General features: G+C 38.3%; 1 protein-coding gene across 6 annotated transcripts in view; it reads right to left on the bottom strand.

Annotated features, from left to right (window-relative positions):
• The window catches only part of LOC110044272 (uncharacterized), a 58,877-nt gene that overhangs the window by 17,323 nt on the left and 20,808 nt on the right, over positions 1-20,746 (bottom strand). For 3 of the 6 annotated variants that reach the window (XM_089296689.1, XM_089296687.1, XM_089296688.1), the window contains 2 exons: positions 15,728-15,922; positions 22-350 (listed from right to left, as the gene is read on the bottom strand). In XM_089296689.1, coding sequence (XP_089152815.1) covers positions 22-350; positions 15,728-15,913 — 515 coding nt within the window. In that variant the 5' untranslated portion in view covers positions 15,914-15,922. Of the gene's footprint in view, positions 1-21; positions 351-10,351; positions 10,805-15,727; positions 15,923-16,014; positions 16,533-20,746 lie in introns of those variants that run through there. The other 3 variants (XM_089296691.1, XM_089296690.1, XM_089296692.1) reach the window with 3 other exon arrangements.

Genomic DNA, 20,746 nt, shown 5'->3' with positions numbered 1-20,746 from the left:
AATACAAGACTGGGAGCCTACCTTGACAGAAACGATGAACCAATAGCTGCCTCTTCCGGCTTCACATACATCATACCACCGCGATCACCCGCCTCTATGGCGACGCCGGCTTGCAGGCGCTGTTTGTCCGCCCGTCGTATGAGCTGGTCAGCATTCGGTCCCACCATGTATCCGGGAATGTTGTAGTAAGCGAGGAACTGGGACTCTTCCAAGGTATTCACCATGGCAACAGCCTCTCTTTTCAGTTGGTTCAGGTCTGTGGCACACACTTCACATTGATCATTTTTCCATGACTTCATTTGCGTCTCTGGAATGCGGATCTGGTCGAAGATCCTTGCAGAAAGTGATCCCTGTAACGGAAAATCGAACTCGTAAACGCTTTAACATCGACACAAACTCAAATATGCACGATTGGCTCTTCGCAACTACATTACAGAGAGCTTCTGACACGGGCTTGGCTCACGCATGATTGACACAAACCGACCGATCATGGACCAGAGGGACCTATGTACAGTAACCAAGGAAAAATGGAACGATATTTTCCGATGACACTGGGCCAACCGAGGGGAATAGATCTTACCAAGAGACTATTTTCCAAACCTTTCCCAAATCCGCCACATAAGTGAAATCTGCTGAAAACAAGGAGGGCAACGAACCGGTTTGTCAAAGTGAAGCGGCAAATTTCGGTCCGACTGGTCCGGCGAACAAAGTGGACCACCTCCCGAGGGGCACCCGAATGTTCCGGTTGAATCGAACCGTCGACTGATATTCACGAGAGTTTTGGTTTTATTGAAAGCACCCCAGGGCTCGTGCACCCAGTGTAAACTGATATCTCCTATCACGGGGGAAAAATTACTCCGTTCCCTCCCCCTTCCCCGCCTCCTTCCCCTCCCACTTTACCCGGTTGACTTTCATTCAAAGGTTATTTTCGTCCTGCATCAACACACATGGACACAATTTTGCAACATGCAGGGCACAGCTGTAGACATGTACCGTGATATTGAATCTAACAAGCTAGACTTAATTCTCTGTCATTAAAATAAAGCTTTCGATGTTCAGTTGATTTCACCATCCTATGTAGTCAACTGAGCAAAGTGACGCTGCAAGTTTCACGCTTGAGTAGCTCTCAACAACAATAATGAAAAACATAGTAATTCTGCAAGGTAATATATCGTTCTATTCCTGGAGCGGAAATCGTGAGCCTTCGAATATGAATGATCACGTTGCTGAAAATCTTTGATTAGTACGGCAATAATTTGTTCCTGGTTAAAACGTTAAAAGCGTTTACAATGTTACGTAATGTCGAGGTGAAAAGCATCCCCTCATAGAGTTTGACCACCATGCTGAGATGATCAGTTTGACTACAAATAAAATATCGTGGTTAGCTAATTTTCAGTTACCTCCATGGCCAAACAAAGGGAAAATAGACGTTGTCCAAAACATATTGTCATAAAAGGTTTTCTTAGCCTTGTTGATTAAACCCAAAAATGATACAAGTTTACAAATATAGCCGAGATATGTCATCCATTCGTCGACGGTTTCAAAACAACTGTGATTGCTAAGGCGAAGACAATTTGAATTAAGACCGCCTTACAATTGCAGATGCAAAATGCTAATGAAAGCGACACAACACCCTTAACTTTAGCCCTTAGAAGTGGATAATTGCTGAAGGCGGGGAGGTTTGCGTTGAATTGCAAAACAGGATTATCAAATTCTTCCGTAAAATTTCCGATGTGTACTACGCATTTCGCTGTCTTCAATGAAAATAGATTTTATCCTACAGGTATGTACTCTTAACGAAGCATGGAACTGTTATTGCACGGTATCGAGGGCAATATCAAGTGTGCGAGTATTTCAAGACGTTGTCATTTATTTTCGGTCAAAATATCGCGTGACGGGAAGGAAAACTTGGCTAATATAATTGGGTTGTTTGAAAAGTTTGTTATGGTTTCGCCTCTAGCGCTCCCACTAATAGCCGGAAATTAGTGGAAAAATTAAACAACGCACGAATATATAAAAAGTTATTAATCACGATCGTAAGTGACAAAACTGTACATTCCACGGGTGAAAAAGAAACGATTAAGTTTTTAACTTCTTAAGGACCTTGTACGCGGTGCAGAATTTCGGAACATTGCAAAAGATTCTTGCAAGGAATTCAATCTAGTTTGTAAACAAGGTCGACTTCAGGTGCTTATAGTAGTGGAGAAGTTAACCCTTAACCTAGCAAATCTGGAAACTTACCAATGCGATACAAGTTCATTGAACTTGGAAAACAAGTAAAACCACAGGAGGTAACTCGTAATAGCTTTTGATTTAATGGTCACACAGTAGGGTTTCATCCACAAAACTTCAAAGATAGAACCAACTTGAACAGCATAATAAACAGTACCACATGAAAGTACTGCTCAATAGCTTTCATTTGAATGGTCGAACTCTATGGCCTAATGCAGCGATGAGCCAAGTTATAATTTTACTCTAGAGCGAGAAAAGTTGACGTCAAAATTTGCTTTTATCTATTTTTTTTGTTGACGTATAAACAAGTTAAACTATCCTGAAACTCTAAAAGTGCTGAGTGTCACATTTCAAGGTATGGCTTACGTAAGTTAACGAGAACTTTCAATATGAGAAGTGGTTGTGAAAGAAAAAATGTATTCTTACATAGCCTTCTTCTCAACAGTGAACAGTGTCTGACTATCATAACTTTCAGCTGGTGGGAAAGTCTTTGAAATGTTAAGGCGAGCGCAAAGGTAGATTGCCAAAAGTTCAAATATAATGATTCTACACTTGACGTGTTTTGTACCTTCTTTCCTGTTACAGTTCTTCTTACGGGAAAAACACAAGTTCCTTCCATGTCGTTTTAGCTCTTCTGATGCTAATATAAAGTGTTTTCTGTTTTTATGAGCTTATTTTAGCTTTTAAGACATGCAAGATGGACTCAACACGCAACGTTTTCCATGCCCCATTTACTAGCAAAGAGCTGAATCACTTTATTCGAGTGCTGATGTCATACAGAGTAAATTAATCACCTCCTCTCAACAAGGTGTCAAAGGGCTACTTTGTTTATTAAATTAACGGCGTACCTGTAGAAATCGTGAATCGTGCACACTTAAACACACGCAGAGTTCGCCATTTTGGCGGCCATTAACGGCCGCGCGCTTTTTTTGAGCTGCTGTGAGTGATTTTAAAATCAATTATATCGCTCAAGGTGGAGCCACAAACCTCATTTCATTGTAAACTTACCGAGACATCCATATATGACGTACATGACCCAAATTGCTTTTATGTGTGAGCATGAAAACAATTCCCCCGAAGGGTTTCCAATTATGTTCGTTCGACTGCGACGCACATGCGGAGACAATGACCTTGTACTAAAGAACCGGTAAAGAAAAGCACTCTGACTCGTTTCAATGAAAATTTGTGAATGAGATTTAGTGTTTTTTTTTTGTTTTTTTTTGACTCTTTGTTTCGCTGTGCTATTTATTCACTGAACGATCAGACGTTTACTGTTGATTTAGATTCAAAACCGCAACTCCAGCTCATATGCATGAAAAAACTAGATTATATACTGAACTTAGCGTCAATTTCCCGCCCGTAGGAAGCAAACAAGAGTGTGTACCAAATCAACCCATTTTTTTTTATTGTTTTGAACAATAGATACATCTTGCAAGATTTCACGTCCAAAAGCCGCGACCAAAACGTAATTTTAGTTATATTTCCGTTTCTTTATACGTTCAGACGAGTCGGTTTCGTCAAAGAAACCGCCTCCGCCCCTGCGAACCGTTTCGTTTACTCGAGCATAGAGGCAACCCACTGTAAACATGACAGAGCGCGCGCCCACGTGCGAAGTTAACTGCATTGCAAAACTTTGTAAAACTTTCTCCAGACACAAGATGAGAAATATAGTGATAAGAGGGACTTAAAGCATTGGGCTTTAAGCTGCAAACAAACTTAATAAAAATTCAAGATCTGAAACCACAATCCACCAGCCACAGGTTTAACAAAATTGTAAACTTTACCTTTATATCTCGCTCGTAAACCACCTCGCTCAGTAAAAAAATCTCGGTTTCCACTCAAATTCGACCTGTTAGTCTTTCAGCTTATTTGGTCTCATCTCTTTATGTCGACTCTTGATTAGTGACTCGGAGTTTGCTGTTCCCCTTGCGTAATGCCAAAACTCTAAGAAGCTGCGTAGCTCTTTGGAAACCCACAACATCTGAAGTGTTTTTAACCCAAACACTCCATCCTAAAATATTTCATGCATCAGTGGACCATTCTAATAAGCAACTGTATTCATAAGGAGGAGCTCTTAAATGGCGGAGAACCACTTTGTAAACAACAAAAAGCTTTTACATCTCTTTGTTGCGCGAACAAGGTCTGTAGTTTTCGATTATTTCCAAATTCTAACACAACCTCGCTGGCGTCAAAAGACAAGGAAAACAAATTGGTCCTCGCACTCAACTGTGCGCTAACCACTTCACCGAGGGGGCAAAATTTACGTGCACACGAAGATGGTAAGGAGGCCAGCCTTGGAAGCTCTATAAGACTATCCTGAGGCAAAACTACTGTAATTCCAAGTATTGGATCGTTATTTTGAAGCATGCATGTTTGCACGCGAACAGCTTTGTATGAAACACTGCGCATTTTGAGGGTGTAGATAGGGTTTTTAAACTAGGAAACGGCCGAAGTTTTAATTGTCACCTGAGAAATAATTCGTTTATTAACCGAACGCGTCAGATCTGAGATCTGCACAATTTAGAAATGGACTGAAATTTTAACTGGTAGCTAAGAATAATTGCATATCAGTGCCTCCTTACGTCATTTACTTTTGCCTGTTTCTTGCTGCAGTCAGTCTCCCACAAGAAGTGTTAAGCGTGGAGTAGATAAAAAAGCTGGTTGTTATAAAAGTCCCATTCTCTCAATCAATATATACTTAGCGTAGACAAAGCGACGTCTAGCCGTTATGAAAGTCCTTAGCAATATGAATATTTTTTGTCAAATTCTGCTCTCCTCTCGACGACAAGCTCGGGTCTGATATGCGTTCCCGGCGGCGAACCGTTGACCTGCGGTTTTGTTGACTGTGTTCTGTGGTCATGTCGTGATCACCAAAATGACGGTCAAGTGGTGCCCAGGCTACCTCACGCGGTCTTCGCACTGCACTCTGACTTTGAGATTTTTCGTTCATTTGGCTATGCCAGCCTTAGGCCCCGTTCACACGTATCCGAATATTTTGGAATCCGCAACTTTTCTTTCCGGCCTTAGTGTTCGCTTCTACCTTCTGTACGCCACGATTTCAGTTTATGTCCACTGTTTACATCATCGCGCTCTTTAAATTCAACATGTCTTCACTATCTACAACATTTGGCGCAATGGCTTGCCCTTTTGGAAGCAATATTCTGCGTTTTTGCCAAGCAGTCTCTAACTCAAACAAAACGATCTGTTTAATTTTTCAAATTTTCTTCTCTGCGAGCAAAAGAACTAAACAGCTGCGAGTTTAATCTTCTGGAATACTTCTCTTTTCCCCGGAAATGATCTTGAACTAATCATGAATAGCAAAGAGTTACTGGGTAGAAATCTTTCATTAAAATGGTCGTGGTTTGATATCCAAAACAATACTTATGACGGATTAATTGGTATTACAAGTATTCACATAATTCGAAGAGATTTACTTGTTTGCCATTCAATTAAAGTTGACAGTAAATACGGGCAACATATTACAAGAACAAAGCATTTTTTTTATCAAGAATCAGAGAAAATACCAGAAGTTTTGCATAGACCCGATTTCGCTAGAAATTTTAAGCACGCTAACTTTAATAAGTGGTATTTAAATCACAGCACGTTTTTAACAATCTTTATTTTCTCTGTGTTTTTCTATGTTCGCTCGCGGTGATACTGAGATACAACGATAGGAGAACCGTGACTCCGTGTAAAAGCGAAAACGGGGAAGCGAGCAAAAAAGCCCTTCCTTTTCCTTCCCCTTAAACAGTGTCTTTTTTTTTTCAGAAGTAACCGAATAATTTCGTTGAATTTGTTTTAGGTCATGTCTAGAGCCTGAAAACTGAAAGTACCTTGGCCGCGAGAAGCACAGTGCAGACTCTCGTGAAATGAGCCATTCCATACATTTGTCTGCACAAACTTCGCGCGGTTTTCGACTCTGTCTTATCGAGAAATCTCTCAATGGATTTCTCCCTTTCTTTCCCAACAACATCTGTAAGAATTGAAAGTAAAATTTTCCCGTAATTTTTCCAAACTGTGCCTAGTAGGTCAGTAATAAAATAAGATCTTATTCTCTTTTCTTAACTTTTTCAAAATAGGGAAGAAAATTGGCGACAATGTCCTCTGTTTTTAAAATATCGTGTCATTTATCGCACATTGAACAGTTATTTAAAAATGAATTAAGAAAATACGAATTCTTGAATATCGTGTCGAACGTCATACCTCTTGGAGTGAATTGACCATGCTTTCCGGATTAAGATCTGCGGAGTCAAGGCTGTCCATGAAACGTTACACGGAGTTCACTAGGTTGGCTTTCACTTGATGCGTAGAACTTAATAAATCTTCACTGAAGTTGGAGTTGAGATTTCGTGAAATCTCTCGTTGTTTTCAACCATCGGCACATTCTAAATTTTTGTTCATTGACTCGGTTAAAGCTCATCATGAAAGCCACTCTATAATTAACAGAATCTTCAAAGGTATTTGATGAAAAGTATCCTTTTGTTATGTAAAGTAAGCTATTCGAACTCAACAAAAGCCATCTTCTTGTCAGTGGAACAAAAAAAAAACTGTACATCGGCACGACAGGATTTGAAATTGTCTGGAGTTAAATGTTCATCGCTTCTCTGTGATGTGCACAGACCGTGGACAATTCAAATTGGTTTCGGAAATGAGCAACTTAAGGTTCTCAGAACATTAATTTACAGAAAGCTACATTTCGTTGCACCAGGTTACTTTGCTGCCCCCTAAGAAAAACTGATAAGTCAGTTTCAACGACCATTTACACACTCATTCAACCTCGGCTGAATCTAGGATTTCCGTCAACTTGAAAAGAATTAGCATTTTGAAACACCCAAATAAAGAAATTACACTCCTTTCTTCAGAGGAAATGTTTTAACATAATCATAGCATGGCAAAGGGCACATCTATTTTTGCCTCAAAATTGCGCAGGCGAAAGATATGTCAATAAAATGCCACTTTTGATGCAAATAAACATGGCCTTGGTTGAGAGCTTATGGTCTCTATGATTATCTAGAAAAAATCAATTATTATAAACACTAACGGTGGAATCACTGATCGAGCAAGATAACACGTGGCGTGCCCTGGAAAAATCTACGCCAACTGCACGAACATAGGTTTATTTTCGAGCGAAAATTTCACATTTGCTATATTCTGTTTAACTATAAGCCACATTGATAGTTTTGTAACGCATGTATTGAGCTGGAAGTGTTCCAGTTTACAAAACAAACAGTTGGCAGTCTGCAAAGTTTCCGACTGGCCGGCGCTAGCGTATTGAGGCTAGCACACACAAAAAAAAGACTTATCGAAAAGCTGACCCTAACAAAGAGAGCGTATTAAGGAGGCAAGTTTCTAATATCAGTGAAATAAGCAACATAAGCTTTTTTAAAAAACCTTACAGCTGTTTGTTGGGTTGTTTCTCAGGTTTATTTACAGATTAGAAAGTTAATTGTTTACAAGAAATGTGATACTAATCAAATGTAAATTTAGTTCCATAAAGTTAGTCAACACATTCAGCTTGAGGTTAACGTTATCTCTTTTGAATATCTAAAACAAAACGGAGGGGGCGTGACTATTTTCACAAGGCAGTGCTCAAGTTAATCTGTCATCTAACGCCTCCGTGTTTATTTCATGACCCCCCGTAAAGATTTTACGTTGTTTTTTATTCGTTTCTCTCGATGTGATTCTGAAAGTTTGGCGGTTCTTTCAGAAAACATTCTCGTAGTTGATAATTTATCATTCTGCTTTTCGGTAAAACAACTGATGGTGTTGAGCGTTAAAGAAGAATACCTCTTGTAGCTAAGGTTTACTTGCCATGAATGGTCCAGGTTCTAACCCCGACGAGCTGACTTTCGCTGTGTGCGTATCTCGAAAAACACAATGGTCGACTGGACGAGTGATACGAGCAAATAGTTGCTACGCAACAAGGCGTGTCGAGAAATAAATCGAAATGTCACGAAAACAACAGAAGCTATTTAGAAAGAACACAATGAACAGGAAAAGCTAAAACGCCGGACCCGATTTATAATTAACAGCAATTAGAAAGATAGCTTCCAAAGCTATTAAACGATTCTTCTTTTGCTGATGGAAAATGAAAGAAGTTAATTCCATTCCAGGGTGTGAGGCTGCCCCCTTAATTATAACGGACGTTGTTTTGATGATGTGATGCACAATTTGTGGTCAGCCAAAACTATTTCAATCTCAAAAGCAAATTCCAGATATATTGGGACATGCACGTAAGATGAAAAGTCGTATTGGCTTGCTGGTGAGAACCAGGCCAAGTCGTAACACATAAGATTTAGAACTAGGATAACTGAATCTTGTTGGGTAGGTGTTCACTCGAAGATGACGTCAGTTACGTTCAGAATATCAGCTGACCCACAAAGGTTTTCTTGAATGCTATTTTCAGAACTGGTATAATACTTGCTAAGACTCATGAAGTTTCTGATTGATTGATTTCTTTTTTCTCATCACTTGTCCTATACACAATCTCTTGATGTTGCAGGGAGAAAATGCTTGTTAATCACTCGGAATGGGAGGAGGGATTCGGGTGTTAGGCCTAGACAGATAGCAAAATTTGACTTGCACACGGGAAAAAAACACTGTGACCGCAAATTAAGTTTTATAGAAGACTTTGAATACGAAATGGCGCGCTTAATTTCCACATTATCTATACACTTTATCTTTAGTGATAGGAGGTCTCGGTTAAGTCAATCCCGACGTAGGATTTATGACGCCGTTATTGTCTAGCGAAAACACAAACATCATATGTTACCACACTTTTACAAAGGAGCTTAAGTATTCTCAATATGTGATCTTCAATTTAGATAGGTCAGAAATTGACTTATTACGTTTTTCCGCGCGACGGTTCGGCGCCATATCCAGCAAAGCGTTTTGTCCCGAATATGATAATTTATCAAGACCGGTCCATACATGTGGCGAGGTACAATAACTATATAGTCATATATTTTAACCTATACGGTCCAAGCATTCCGTCGTAATATCGTTCGTACACGCTTATCTTTGTTGAAAAGGTTGTTACGTTTTTGAAATAATTTACCCGCGATTCGTGTCAAAACTTCACTATTTTCTGACCGTTTTATTGATTCTACTTTCGTGATATTTCCTCAGAATCGTGGGCTTATACCATTTTATGTTGACGAAACTCCAACTGCGTATCAATGATCTGAACATTTTTATACTATAAATAATAACTGCGAAGTTTCGAAAGAAAGCAAAGTGCGTTTTCCTTCAATCTCGCTCCAACACGCAAAGTTCTTAACCGTTTTTCAGAATCCTTTTGTATTCACAACAAAGGCTTCCAATATGATTGATAGAAAACATGCCTCAATAGGACAAACTTTATGTCTGTTAAATACTTTCACTCGAGAAATGTTTGTGTTGCTTTATCCTCCATGAAACCCGAAGCGAAGTATTGTCAGCAAATATTACTAAGATTACAATTTTCTACGAAACCTAAAACCAACCTTTCTAGTCAATTTTCTGCGGGAATTAAAGTATTTTGCCGACTTCCTTAAAGTTTAAATTTTTCGAAGGTTATTTTATTAAACTCATTAGCGTCAAACAAAGACGGGGCATTTTGCATGCAGTGCACGAGTATTACATTTTATTAGACAAGGTGTTTCGAACACGCTATTTATACGTCCTGCTTCAAAAAGACTATGGAAGTAAACCAGATTTTTCGCCTAAATGAATTGACCAACCTTTGCCTCGAAATTTCCAAATCGTAATTTTTTAACTTCAACGGATAGAGCACTCAGTCGAGTAGTAAAGTACAATTTTATACTTATGGAAAAGTCTGCGATGTTGATTCGATTTAAGTTTAGGTTTAACCTCGTTCACTCAAAGCAACTTATAGTTCAAAAGACTTAAGTGAACTTTGTTTGCTTTTGGAGTAAGCGACATTCATTGATCAGCCAATAGATTTGAATTCTATCTACTGCATGACAGATTCAACCAGAAAGCTTAAGACACTGGCTGAATTTTTCGAAACGTTTTCTTTGCAGGACCGTGATGATTTTGAGCCATCTCTAAAAGACATAATTTCGCAAGCTACATTTTATTCAGCGGGCAGAAATTGAAAGCCTGTAAAAATACTAACCTGCGAGATCCCACACTTCGTGGCGTTAGATAAATCTTCGTACAGACCTCGTTTCCGCCAGTCGTTTCTGTCGAACCTATCCAAACTTCCACCATAATCCCGCCAGTTTTCTAACCTATTTTTCTTTCGCGAGTGCTCTAACTTTAGCGACATATGGAAGTTTCAGGGAGATGAATTAAACCAGATGAACAGTCAAACAACTTCTCTCTCTCTTAGGCTAAGTGTAATTAAATTCATGTTGCCTCTTGTTGCTAACCAATCGTTACGAAGCAATTTGTAGGCTGGTAATTCAACGTGTCACACAATTTACACACGCGCGCTTCGCGCCAAATGCACTAAAATGCAGTTTTATGTGAAAGATATGAACTCATTCAACAGCCACGGTTTGAAACAAAATATTTTCTTTGAACCCAAAACATATTACGAGAAACAAAGACTGTGAGCGGCATTAGAATAAGGAAAACTCCGCCTGTTGGTTAATGTTTTCTTCAATAAGATAACAACATTAAAAGATTATTGAGAGATTTGCGCTCTAAGATAATCACTTGAAATCCACTAAGCTTTCAAACGAAGTTTTCAACAATGGGGACTTCGCTTCTATCGTTCTATTTTCGTTAAAAAAAATCGCGATAGGCTCCCCTCAAATCGACGGTTTTGTAACGGCTGTTTTCTAAACTGAGCAAGGAGATGATTTCTTTCACAAAGCTAGTTTGAAAAGAGCATATGTAGTGAAAAGTGCCCGCTTATACATCGCAACGGAATTGAATACTGAGGACTTTTAAGCTATAGCAGATAATTATCGCCCGCTTAGAAAGGTGACAAAATTTATATTGTAAGTCCATTAGCGTCTAAAACAGAGCGATAAGGGTCTTTTTACGCTTGAAGAAAGAAACCCGCGTGAGTACAAAAACCGCTTGTGTTATTTTTCACGACGAAGGCACGCCTGCTACGCGTGGTTTTGACAAAAGAAGTTTATTTTTGGAGGCGACCAAGAAAGAACCATTTGCTCTCGGGTACAATTCATTAGTTATCTCTTGATCTTTGTTCAACTCAACAGTGAAAAGTAAACTTATGGAAAAATTATCAAATGAGGCTATGAGCACGTGTCTTTAATGGAACCTGATCAAATGCGAAAGAAAAAAAACGCAATTACCGGAATCGGCTACCTTTGAACTGAAATGGCTTCTTTGTAAGGTAGAAGCGGTCGCTAGCTCTGAAATGAAATATCGCCAATTTGTATTTCACTTGAAAAAAATACTCTGACAGACATTAATGAAACTTTTTGGTTAAGCCGGAACCCGACGAGAAAAACTTTGACATTTTCCGCGATGGTAAGTAATGGGATCCGCGCTTAGCTTGAAAAATAATAGACTCAAATTGTTTTATCGTAATTTAGCACGATTATTTCCTGTTTTAGAACTTTCGAAGAAAGAGTGTGTACAATATTTTTAGTCGCTATTAGTCAGGGAAAAGGTAGTTAACTTGAGGTCTCCAAAAGGTTTGTGGCTTTTTAATCGCTATTTATAACCGATGTACAATGCTCGGCGATATTTTTTATGCTCATAAATACATAAAATATATTGGAAGAGTATTTCGGTCAATGTCCCTACAAATAGCCTTCTCAGGTCTAAGGAGGTGCTTAAATTAATGTCTGTTTAACAAATATTGTTCTTGTAATATAATTGGGATGGAAATATTGGACATGTTTTCAACAAAAATGAAAGCATAACAAATAACACTTCATAAAAACTGAGGTTAAAATTACCTTGGCGGCAGCACAATATTGCCGATCTTTTTTCGTCTGAGAAATGTATTAGTAGAGTGATTTCTCATCAAAAACCTTTCTGTTCATTGTATGAAGAAGAACTGATGTGTCGTTAAGGCGAAGTGATTCGAATCGCAGAACAAATGAAGATATTTCCTTTCCAATGAAAGCACACAAAACCGCCGACTGTGCACAATGACATATTATGTTAAATGGCGCGAAGACCGTCTGTGAGAACGAAAAACCTTTAAACAAATGCTTCCTTTTGAATGAAGCAATGAAAAGCCTAGAGTACGTAGAATATAAAACCACACCTTATGAAAGCACAAAGGCCAAAACAGCCTAATTTCTAAAACAACTGCAATTTTAGTCGCGAAGATAACAGCAACTATCTCGCTTACAAAGCAATTAACACAAAATACGAAACTTCCATTTGGCGGCAAAAATTACAGAGCAATCTGTTTTTATCCTTAAGTTTCAAAGTAGCCTAGTATGATCAATAGTAATAGAACGTGGTCAATGGGCTTTTGTCGGAATCGCCACACTTTGTGGTTTCCACGAGCAAATTCTCTAGTTGACAACACCTTGTAAAGCATGACAAACACGGACAACGTCATGGAGGGGTAGGCTTGTGCAATGGTCACGTTTGCGGTTTTCGCAAAGAGCCACTATCTAAAACTGAAGACACCTTGTATAGCCTGATAAACAGCACCACGAAAATGTGCTGTTCCATATAGCTTTCATGGTAACACTTGTAAGTTTTTAAACAGTTCCATATTAAAACTTATTTCGCTAGAGACTAGAAAGTTAGATTCTCCCTATACAACATAATAAACAGTACCACATGAAAGTATTGCTCAATAGCTTTCATTTAAATGGTCACACAATAGGGTTTTATTCACAGGCTTAAAAGCTAGAACCATCTTGTACAGTACAATAAACAGTACCACATGAAAGTACTGCTCAATAGCTTTCATTTGAATGGTCACACATAAGGGTTTCATCCACAGACTCTAAAGTTAAAATAACCTTGCACTGCTTCACTAAAATTTTAAATTTCAAGTACACATCAACACCTTTCAATTTTAGTCTGTCAAAGATCTTTGAGTAATTTAACAAGTAGTTCGACAACGCCGCATTTTGCGGGTTTTATTTGGTATCAATTTACCCTTAAAACGAATAGGAATTGTTTTAGGCATAAAATAGCTGGTTATGGATTTGTCAGTGTGTTGCTGCCAGTTTTCTAAAGCGTAATGCTAGCAGAAATAGTCCGTAACCTTGTATTCTTTTTGACGAAAAAGTTCTTTATTCTTTGACATTTTGTTTGGGTCAACCGCGCTCAAGGAAGTCTGTTTGGAAAATTTCCACCTTACATCTGTGAAATACATTTGTTTCCTTAACACTGTTCGTCGGCACCAGTCTCCCCGTTTCAAGGCGTTCAAATGAAGTGTCACACAACAATGTCACTATTGCTAACGAGTTAAGCAAGGATCTATAGCTAACTAAAATACAACATTAGCTAACATTGTAAAATTGTGCAGAAAGCTTACTTCGTTTGCTAATTCTAGAACGACATATTTAGAGGCATCTTCCATGTTCCAAAATGATGAACAAAAATTTTCCTTGCTCCCTAAGCAAATTTAATTTTCAAACCCTTGCCCATAAGCTGTTTCAATTTGCAAGGTGTTGCTACTAAACATATCAAGTTTTTTTTGTAAATTGAGAGAGTGTTTTCCTTGAAGAAAAAATAGAAGTATCTGTTGTAAATGTTGTGTTTGTTAAAATCTTGTTTTGTGAAGTGAATCCAGGATTTTTACACAAAAATATTATACGAAAAATAAACAAAATAATAATAAGAAAGGGATAGATGTTTAAAAAAACCACAATCATTGTACGGTAACAAAGTGCAGTTTACGTGAACTTGTAATTGTATAAAAATATTGAAATAAAATTGGACTACTCAGATTGCTGTTGTGATGTTGGTTACGTTATCCACATTATTTTGGCTGAAATATTCTACGAGTTGAGCACGCGTAATTAGAAATTGTATTCGTTTTTCGCAAGCACCCTCATTTTGGTCGTGTTTGCCCAATGCATAATTTATATGGCGTCTAATTGGTGTATATGCATTGCAAACATGGGTTTCCATTGTACAAAATTGTCAAAGTCAACTTCGAATTCTCTTATTTATATTAACTGTTACCAAAAACTGCCTCGTCTCTATTCTTCATCCAAACGAACTGCTTTAAATAGGTCACAGTTTCAAGCCAGGATTGAATGAGAAACCCTGCCAGCTCAAAACGTTAGGAGTGCTGTTTGTTTGAAACATAAACATGGGTTCATTTGCTTTAAATCGCAGTCCCGGTGAGTTCAAAAGCCACAAAACTTGAGAAAAGCTCACGATATCTCGAGAAATATGTTCGACTGAGAGAAATCTTGGTGTCTATTTCAAGTAATTTTTGAGAGATGAGCATCGTATGGTGAAAAACAAGTTTCATTTTTTTTTTGTTGATGAACGTTTCATATGATTTAAACCCAAAAAGTGAAATTTTAAAAGCTATAGTAGCTATGACTGGATGAAACATGCATAACATTATGTAGGATTCGCTATTTTCAGTTACTATGAAGAAAACATTCTTCAAGAATTTGCAGATTTGTTTTGAAATACTAGATGATTTAAAATGCAAAAATTTTTCATGACACGGGTATGAATTTTCCTCAGTTTATATAGTATTTGAGCTTTGTTCATTTATAAATGCCAACAGCTACGCAAAGTTTTCAAGGATGCACTTCTAAATATGGAATGTTAAACTGTAGGTTAAAATTAATCCAACTGAAAACTATGAAATAACTCGTCATTGTGAAAATATCCGCTATTACCAATGGAGATTGTCATTAAAAAATCTCGCAAATTTTACAAAACCAAGGCAAACGTAAACTGTTTTCTCAATAGCAATAAGTCTTGTAACGTTTTCTAGAAAATTGAGAAACAAAGTTTGTTTTGACGATTAACAAGTCAGTATTTCAATGCTTTTATCTCGACTCGAATGACGTTAGTGCACTGGTCACTTGGAGTTATGAACTTTATCTATTGCTGTCATATATTTAATTTCCAGTGTTAACGTCAAACAACTTCGAGTACTTTTCGCATGACATTTAAATGAGGGAGTTTCGAAATGTACACTTGCACTTAAGCTTAACTTCACAAATTTCTCACAATAGACGTTGGAAAGAAATAGGTGTGAGAAAAAAATAAATTCATAAATTGAGCTGTGATTTCCTGGCTGCTAATGCGATGACACAGGGTTGGCAAAATGCTCGGCGTTGCTGACATTTTTCTCTCTCAGTAAGGGAATCGCTGGAGGTAGTGAAATAATTAACCATTCTTCAACGTCAAATGGAGGTGATCTTAAGTTTGTTCTCACCTCATTGGAAATGTTAACAAGCAAATAAAACAACTTGTTAATAGCTTAAGCAAAATTGAGTTCAGCTAACACAGCCAGCTCACACGGTTTTAGTCGATGCAGGTTGATTGAAGTTTTCGCGCCCGCTGAGGCATACTTACTAGAAATAAACTAATAAACACTCGCAAGCGAACTATCTGAACATACCGTATTTTTGTTTTTTCGCTCCTTCTGCAAAACACCCTGTATTTCCGGCAAAATCATCCTCATTACTTGCCGTTTGAGCTCGACAAGTCGGTTGTTGCATTTTTCACACCAGACGCCAAGTTCTCGGGGAATATCGTTTGGCTTCGTGGATGTCCGTGAATGGCGAGGAGCTCCTGACGAACGCATTTCGGAAATCTGGAAAGCAATACAAATATTGTTAACATAGGCCATTTAAAATTGCAACGGAGCTTAAGTTAAGAAAACATTACGTTCGTTAAGAGCATTACCTGAAGAGCTTCGCGATTTAGATGCTTGATACTACATTAACTTGGTAGCCTGCGCTTATCTGCTGAACAGAAACATATTATAACAGGAGAAATCCGTTTTTAATCCCTTTTTCGGCGAGTCGTCCTAATTGTGTAAACCATTTAAAGGCAGGCACAGGACTTGGCATGGCTTACCAAACATGCGTTTAGTGTGTAATCAGATTTTTGCGTTTTTGTCGAGTGTGCTGTCCGGTAATGCGAGCGGCGACGCTTGAATGAAAAGATTTTTGATTCCATTCTCGCAAGTCTCTTAATCATACGGTGTTGAAAGGTTGTCAATGCACTCCAGATGTTATGGGCTGGACTTCCTATGGGGAAAGCACGGGAGTCTTGTCACGGTAGACAGCAACAAAACATCACGCTATGAATGGTTGAAATTAAATCGTGGATCGACGGGTTTCCTTAAGCTCAAAGAATGCAATTAACATACTAGTAAGAGACTTCAGATGTCGATAACATCGCTCATATCGAGCGGAGAAATTCATTATTAACCTGCGCTTTATGAATTACGAAGATTTTCCAGCACGATTGAAGTTCAAATCCACACCGAGCGGAAGGAACTAAAGAAAACTCAAACGCATAAAGAGTATAGATCTTAATAAACCAGATGTTTTTTTCTTGGCTCAAAAAGGACTTTTTCAGTCAGAGAGTTCGCCTCTAGAAAATGCCGTTTTGTTTTAGAAAAGTTATATCAGTTTTATTTTCAAACCATTCCCTAGATCTTTCAACCGAATCTTTTCTGCAGTACTGAATTGATACAATGTCCCACAGGCAAGCGTCGCTAATTTTCCATTCTAAAGTTCATTGTTTGTTTGTTTTAAGAGCTTTTCCAGCAGTCAAAATTTAACATATGGTCCGCAGAGATTTGACACAGATGTAACAGTGATTTCCTTGGTTAATTACGTTAGAAACGTGTAAACTCTTTTAGATAGGGTTCTACTAAGACTGTAGTGTGGTGAATTCTGTCCTAGTTGTACATCAAAGCGAAAAAGTAAATCAAACCATTTCAGATGCGTGGTTTCAAGCGGCAGAATGAAAGTGAAAAACATATTTTACGCATATCGCTTGTTGTCTTGAATCCGTGACACTAATTGAAACTGAAAGAAAACTCTTGATGTCGATAGACGGAAATAATTAATTAGTTTTCACCAGGAATCAACATTTTTCAATGACGTAAGAAAAAGTCACACAACACTCAAAAAAGCGCGTTTACAAAAGCTTTCCGGATATTTCCGGATTAAGAACTACCCCGAACAAGCAAAACAGTTCGTCGTTATCAGGAGTTTTAGTCCAATAAGACCATACATTAACTTTTTGACCCCATATCCTTGAACAGGCAAGTGGCTACCTGGGGTTTTGTTTCGTGTTGGAGCGACCTGGGTAGTGCTAATGTCGGTCTGCATGAAAGCCACTGTGAAATGACGAACCGGGAGAGACAAAAAGGCATTGATTGATGCAGACAATGAAACTGGAGATATTTTGACTCTGAAAATGTCATGTCTAATTCCACGGCCCAGTATGTAACGTTATCCTGGACAAAGGAGAACGAAACCAAAAATATCACCCGTAGAAAAGATGGCCTTCAGTTTTCAACCCACCTCGCTAACAGAACATTTTTCTCTGTAGTTATTCGTTTTTCGTCCACACATTTATTCCTATTTCTTGATTTCCTTTTTCATGCAAGAAAGGAATTTTTCCAGCAGTTTTAACCGGTGTCATTTGGAATGAATCAGTGTAATGCGATAAGCCACAGTCAAGTTTTTCTCGTTTATTCTTGTAAAACAGGTTGATTCCTTCAGAAAGGGAGCATTTCCCAAGAAAATAAGATACATACGCATATTGCTAAATCTGCAAGTCTGTTGTATTTTTCAATAGCTTTGAAATGATTCCGAAAAGTAGATTTAAGACGAGATTTCAATCAGTTTTGTACAGTGCTGTGTTGAATTCGTTTAGCAAGCAGGTCCTTTTCGTTTCACAGCTTCCGACACTTGGTTTAAGGGCCGTCGAAAGCATTGGAGTAAACAAATTCGCGTGACTACTAAAACTTTGCGTGCATGTTCCTTGTTCAATTTCGGCGTTGGACTGAGGAGTTTGGCCACGCGCCGAACTGGATATCGCAGATATCGGCGAGACAACTCGACAGCCCTTGATGTCGGTCACCTCTCAAAGGTTAAGGACTGATCAGGGAATACGAGAAATATTCTACACGAATTCCATCGGTGGAAAATACTGTGCTAGAATATTGCTTGTGCTGTAAGAACTATGATGTTGCTAGAGTTCAGAATGAAACAATAAAATATGCTCAGATTGACAATTTAAAAGTAACGTTGAAGAAAGACGAAAAATGCTTGTTACGATAAGTGAATCCCAAGGAATTTTGCCATGTTTTCGCCTAGATTTCACTTAATAATCGTTAATCAATGACATCGGTTATACGATGCGAAGACTGACTTTAATGACAACCAGTTAACCGCTACTAAAAATGAAACTCAATTTCAATTTTTAAGCAGTATTTGGTTGCCAAAAAAAGTTCGCTTGGATAAACTGAAAATAATTTGAAAACATGAGAACTTTATGAATCTTTTCCTGAACTTAACCCACTCGTCCCGACTATGTAGCAGATATTAGAAAGCAAATATAACACAAATTTATTCGAGTTTTTTTAGACACTGGATTTTCACTGATTCATCACTGATAAGAAGTTTCATCCGCATCAATAATCTAGGATTGACATGGTGGCTAATTCTTCAAACGTTTTTTTGTTGTTGTTGTTGTTGTTGTTGTTGTTATTTGTTTTTCGTGGCAGTTTTTTTCCTCCAGTCTATCGGAAAACAGGGAAATAGTTCAGAAACTGTTGACGAGATTCTCCTACATATTATTAATCAACCAGGCATCTACTTTGTGCAATAAATCGAAGTGATAAAATCCGGAAGACTTTATTAGAGGAAATGTCAAACTTCCGAGATGTTGAACTGCAGGATTGGAAATAGGAGAGACTTTCCAAATATCTTTACACAAAACTAAGAGCTGTCTTCCTCATTAAGACCAACCTTTGCGCCACCCAACGAGAGCTCGATGTGATCTGCTTAAAAGGTTTTGTCGGGGAGTCCAGCTGAGCTTGGAACAGGATTTAGGAGCAATTCTTGAGGCACGGAAGGACTGTTAACGATCATTTAAGACACATGCGTACATCCAATTAAGAACGCTGTGCAAACAACTGACGAGCTAATATGAAGCGTGCGGCTTGGCACATAATTGTGAAAAACATAGACCAAGTGGCACGAAATTGATTTGCAGTTGAATGAGAAAACCAAGCTGCCCAATGTTCAGCTAATACCAAATCTTAGATGGCTAATTGGCTATTAACTCGAGCGAAAGCCCACAAACATGGTGTGCGCTATTTCTATTATTACGTAGCGTAAAATAGCATTAAAGTTATAAATGTTATTCAAATGAAACACTTGAGCGGGTGTTTGCATGTGTTCAGTACGGTTTATACTAAGGTGTGTTGCCATTTTCAACAAAGTGAAAGCTATTGAGCAGTTCCTTCATAAGGCACTGTTTATAATGCTGTTCAAGATTGTTCTAGGTTTAAATTCTGTGGTTGAAACCCTAGTGTGTGTCCATTCAAATGAAAGGTTTTTTGTTAGCATTACATTTTTATTTTTTTGCTCGTATGAGTTGTAAGCTAAAAAAAACCCCGAAGGGTCAGCCATTGAGATGAAAGTTTTTGCACTTTCTTGCACAACGATACAGGTGTCTTTCATCATAGAAGACACTTTCGGTGGTTCAAAAAATTGATTGACATTTCACGGTGGTTAACCATTCCATTAAAATTATAACCTTAAGTAACTATTTCGCATTTCTTTGGCATCCGTGAAAAATTCTTAGTACTTCAAAGAAAGCGGCAAAAGTTGAGGATCACCTACCGAAAGCTTTAAAATATACTGTTTATACAATGCAGTTCTTTACAGTCAAATTTCGGACTTTTATTTCTGCTAGAGTATTGCACATAGATGTGCAAATTGGGCAGAACGCGGTTAAGGTAGTAATTTTGCCATTTAATTGCAATACACAATTACGCCGTGGGTTTAGAACTGAAAAATACCGCCAAAGTGCGACGCGGCATCTGTTAAATCCTTTAGGTCGCGATTGTACGATAAGCAAGCGGTATTGCACGATTGAGCTGATATCCAGAGAGTCCTACGGCTATCTATGTCCGAGGCACGTATATAAACAAAACTGTAGGATTTTCTCTACGTCGCAAAGAAAATGGATCTCCATTAATTAGTTCTAAGGATTGACTTTCTTTTCCGAGACTCCGATATTTCCTGTTTTGTTGCGTGTAGGTTACCCTAAGGTCAAGATGCTCTCCACTTTATACGCTAGCGTACTAATTTAATCCTGGCGTAACTCAGAGGCGTGGCAACCTCGGAACGCAAAATTTGCGCGCGTAGCCTCGTTTTCAAGCTAGCCTCTCTCTCGTGCGATACGTGAATGAACAAGAAGTTGGAACGTTTGTTAGAACAAAAAACTTTTAGAAACACAGTGATCTAGAAGTAGTTTTAAGTTCTGCCAAACCGTGACTGTTGCCGTAACTGCAATGAAGCGAGAAAAGTGGTGTTTCTGTTTGTTACATATGAATAATCTTACTAAGAACGCCTCAGTTCTAATAAGACCTACTTCTAGAATT

Source organism: Orbicella faveolata, unplaced genomic scaffold (genome assembly GCF_042242905.1).
Source record: "Orbicella faveolata isolate gen_17 unplaced genomic scaffold, um_ofav_v1 contig_27, whole genome shotgun sequence".
Classification (NCBI taxonomy): domain Eukaryota; kingdom Metazoa; phylum Cnidaria; class Anthozoa; order Scleractinia; family Merulinidae; genus Orbicella; species Orbicella faveolata.
This window is presented reverse-complemented; position numbering and strand designations above follow the sequence as displayed.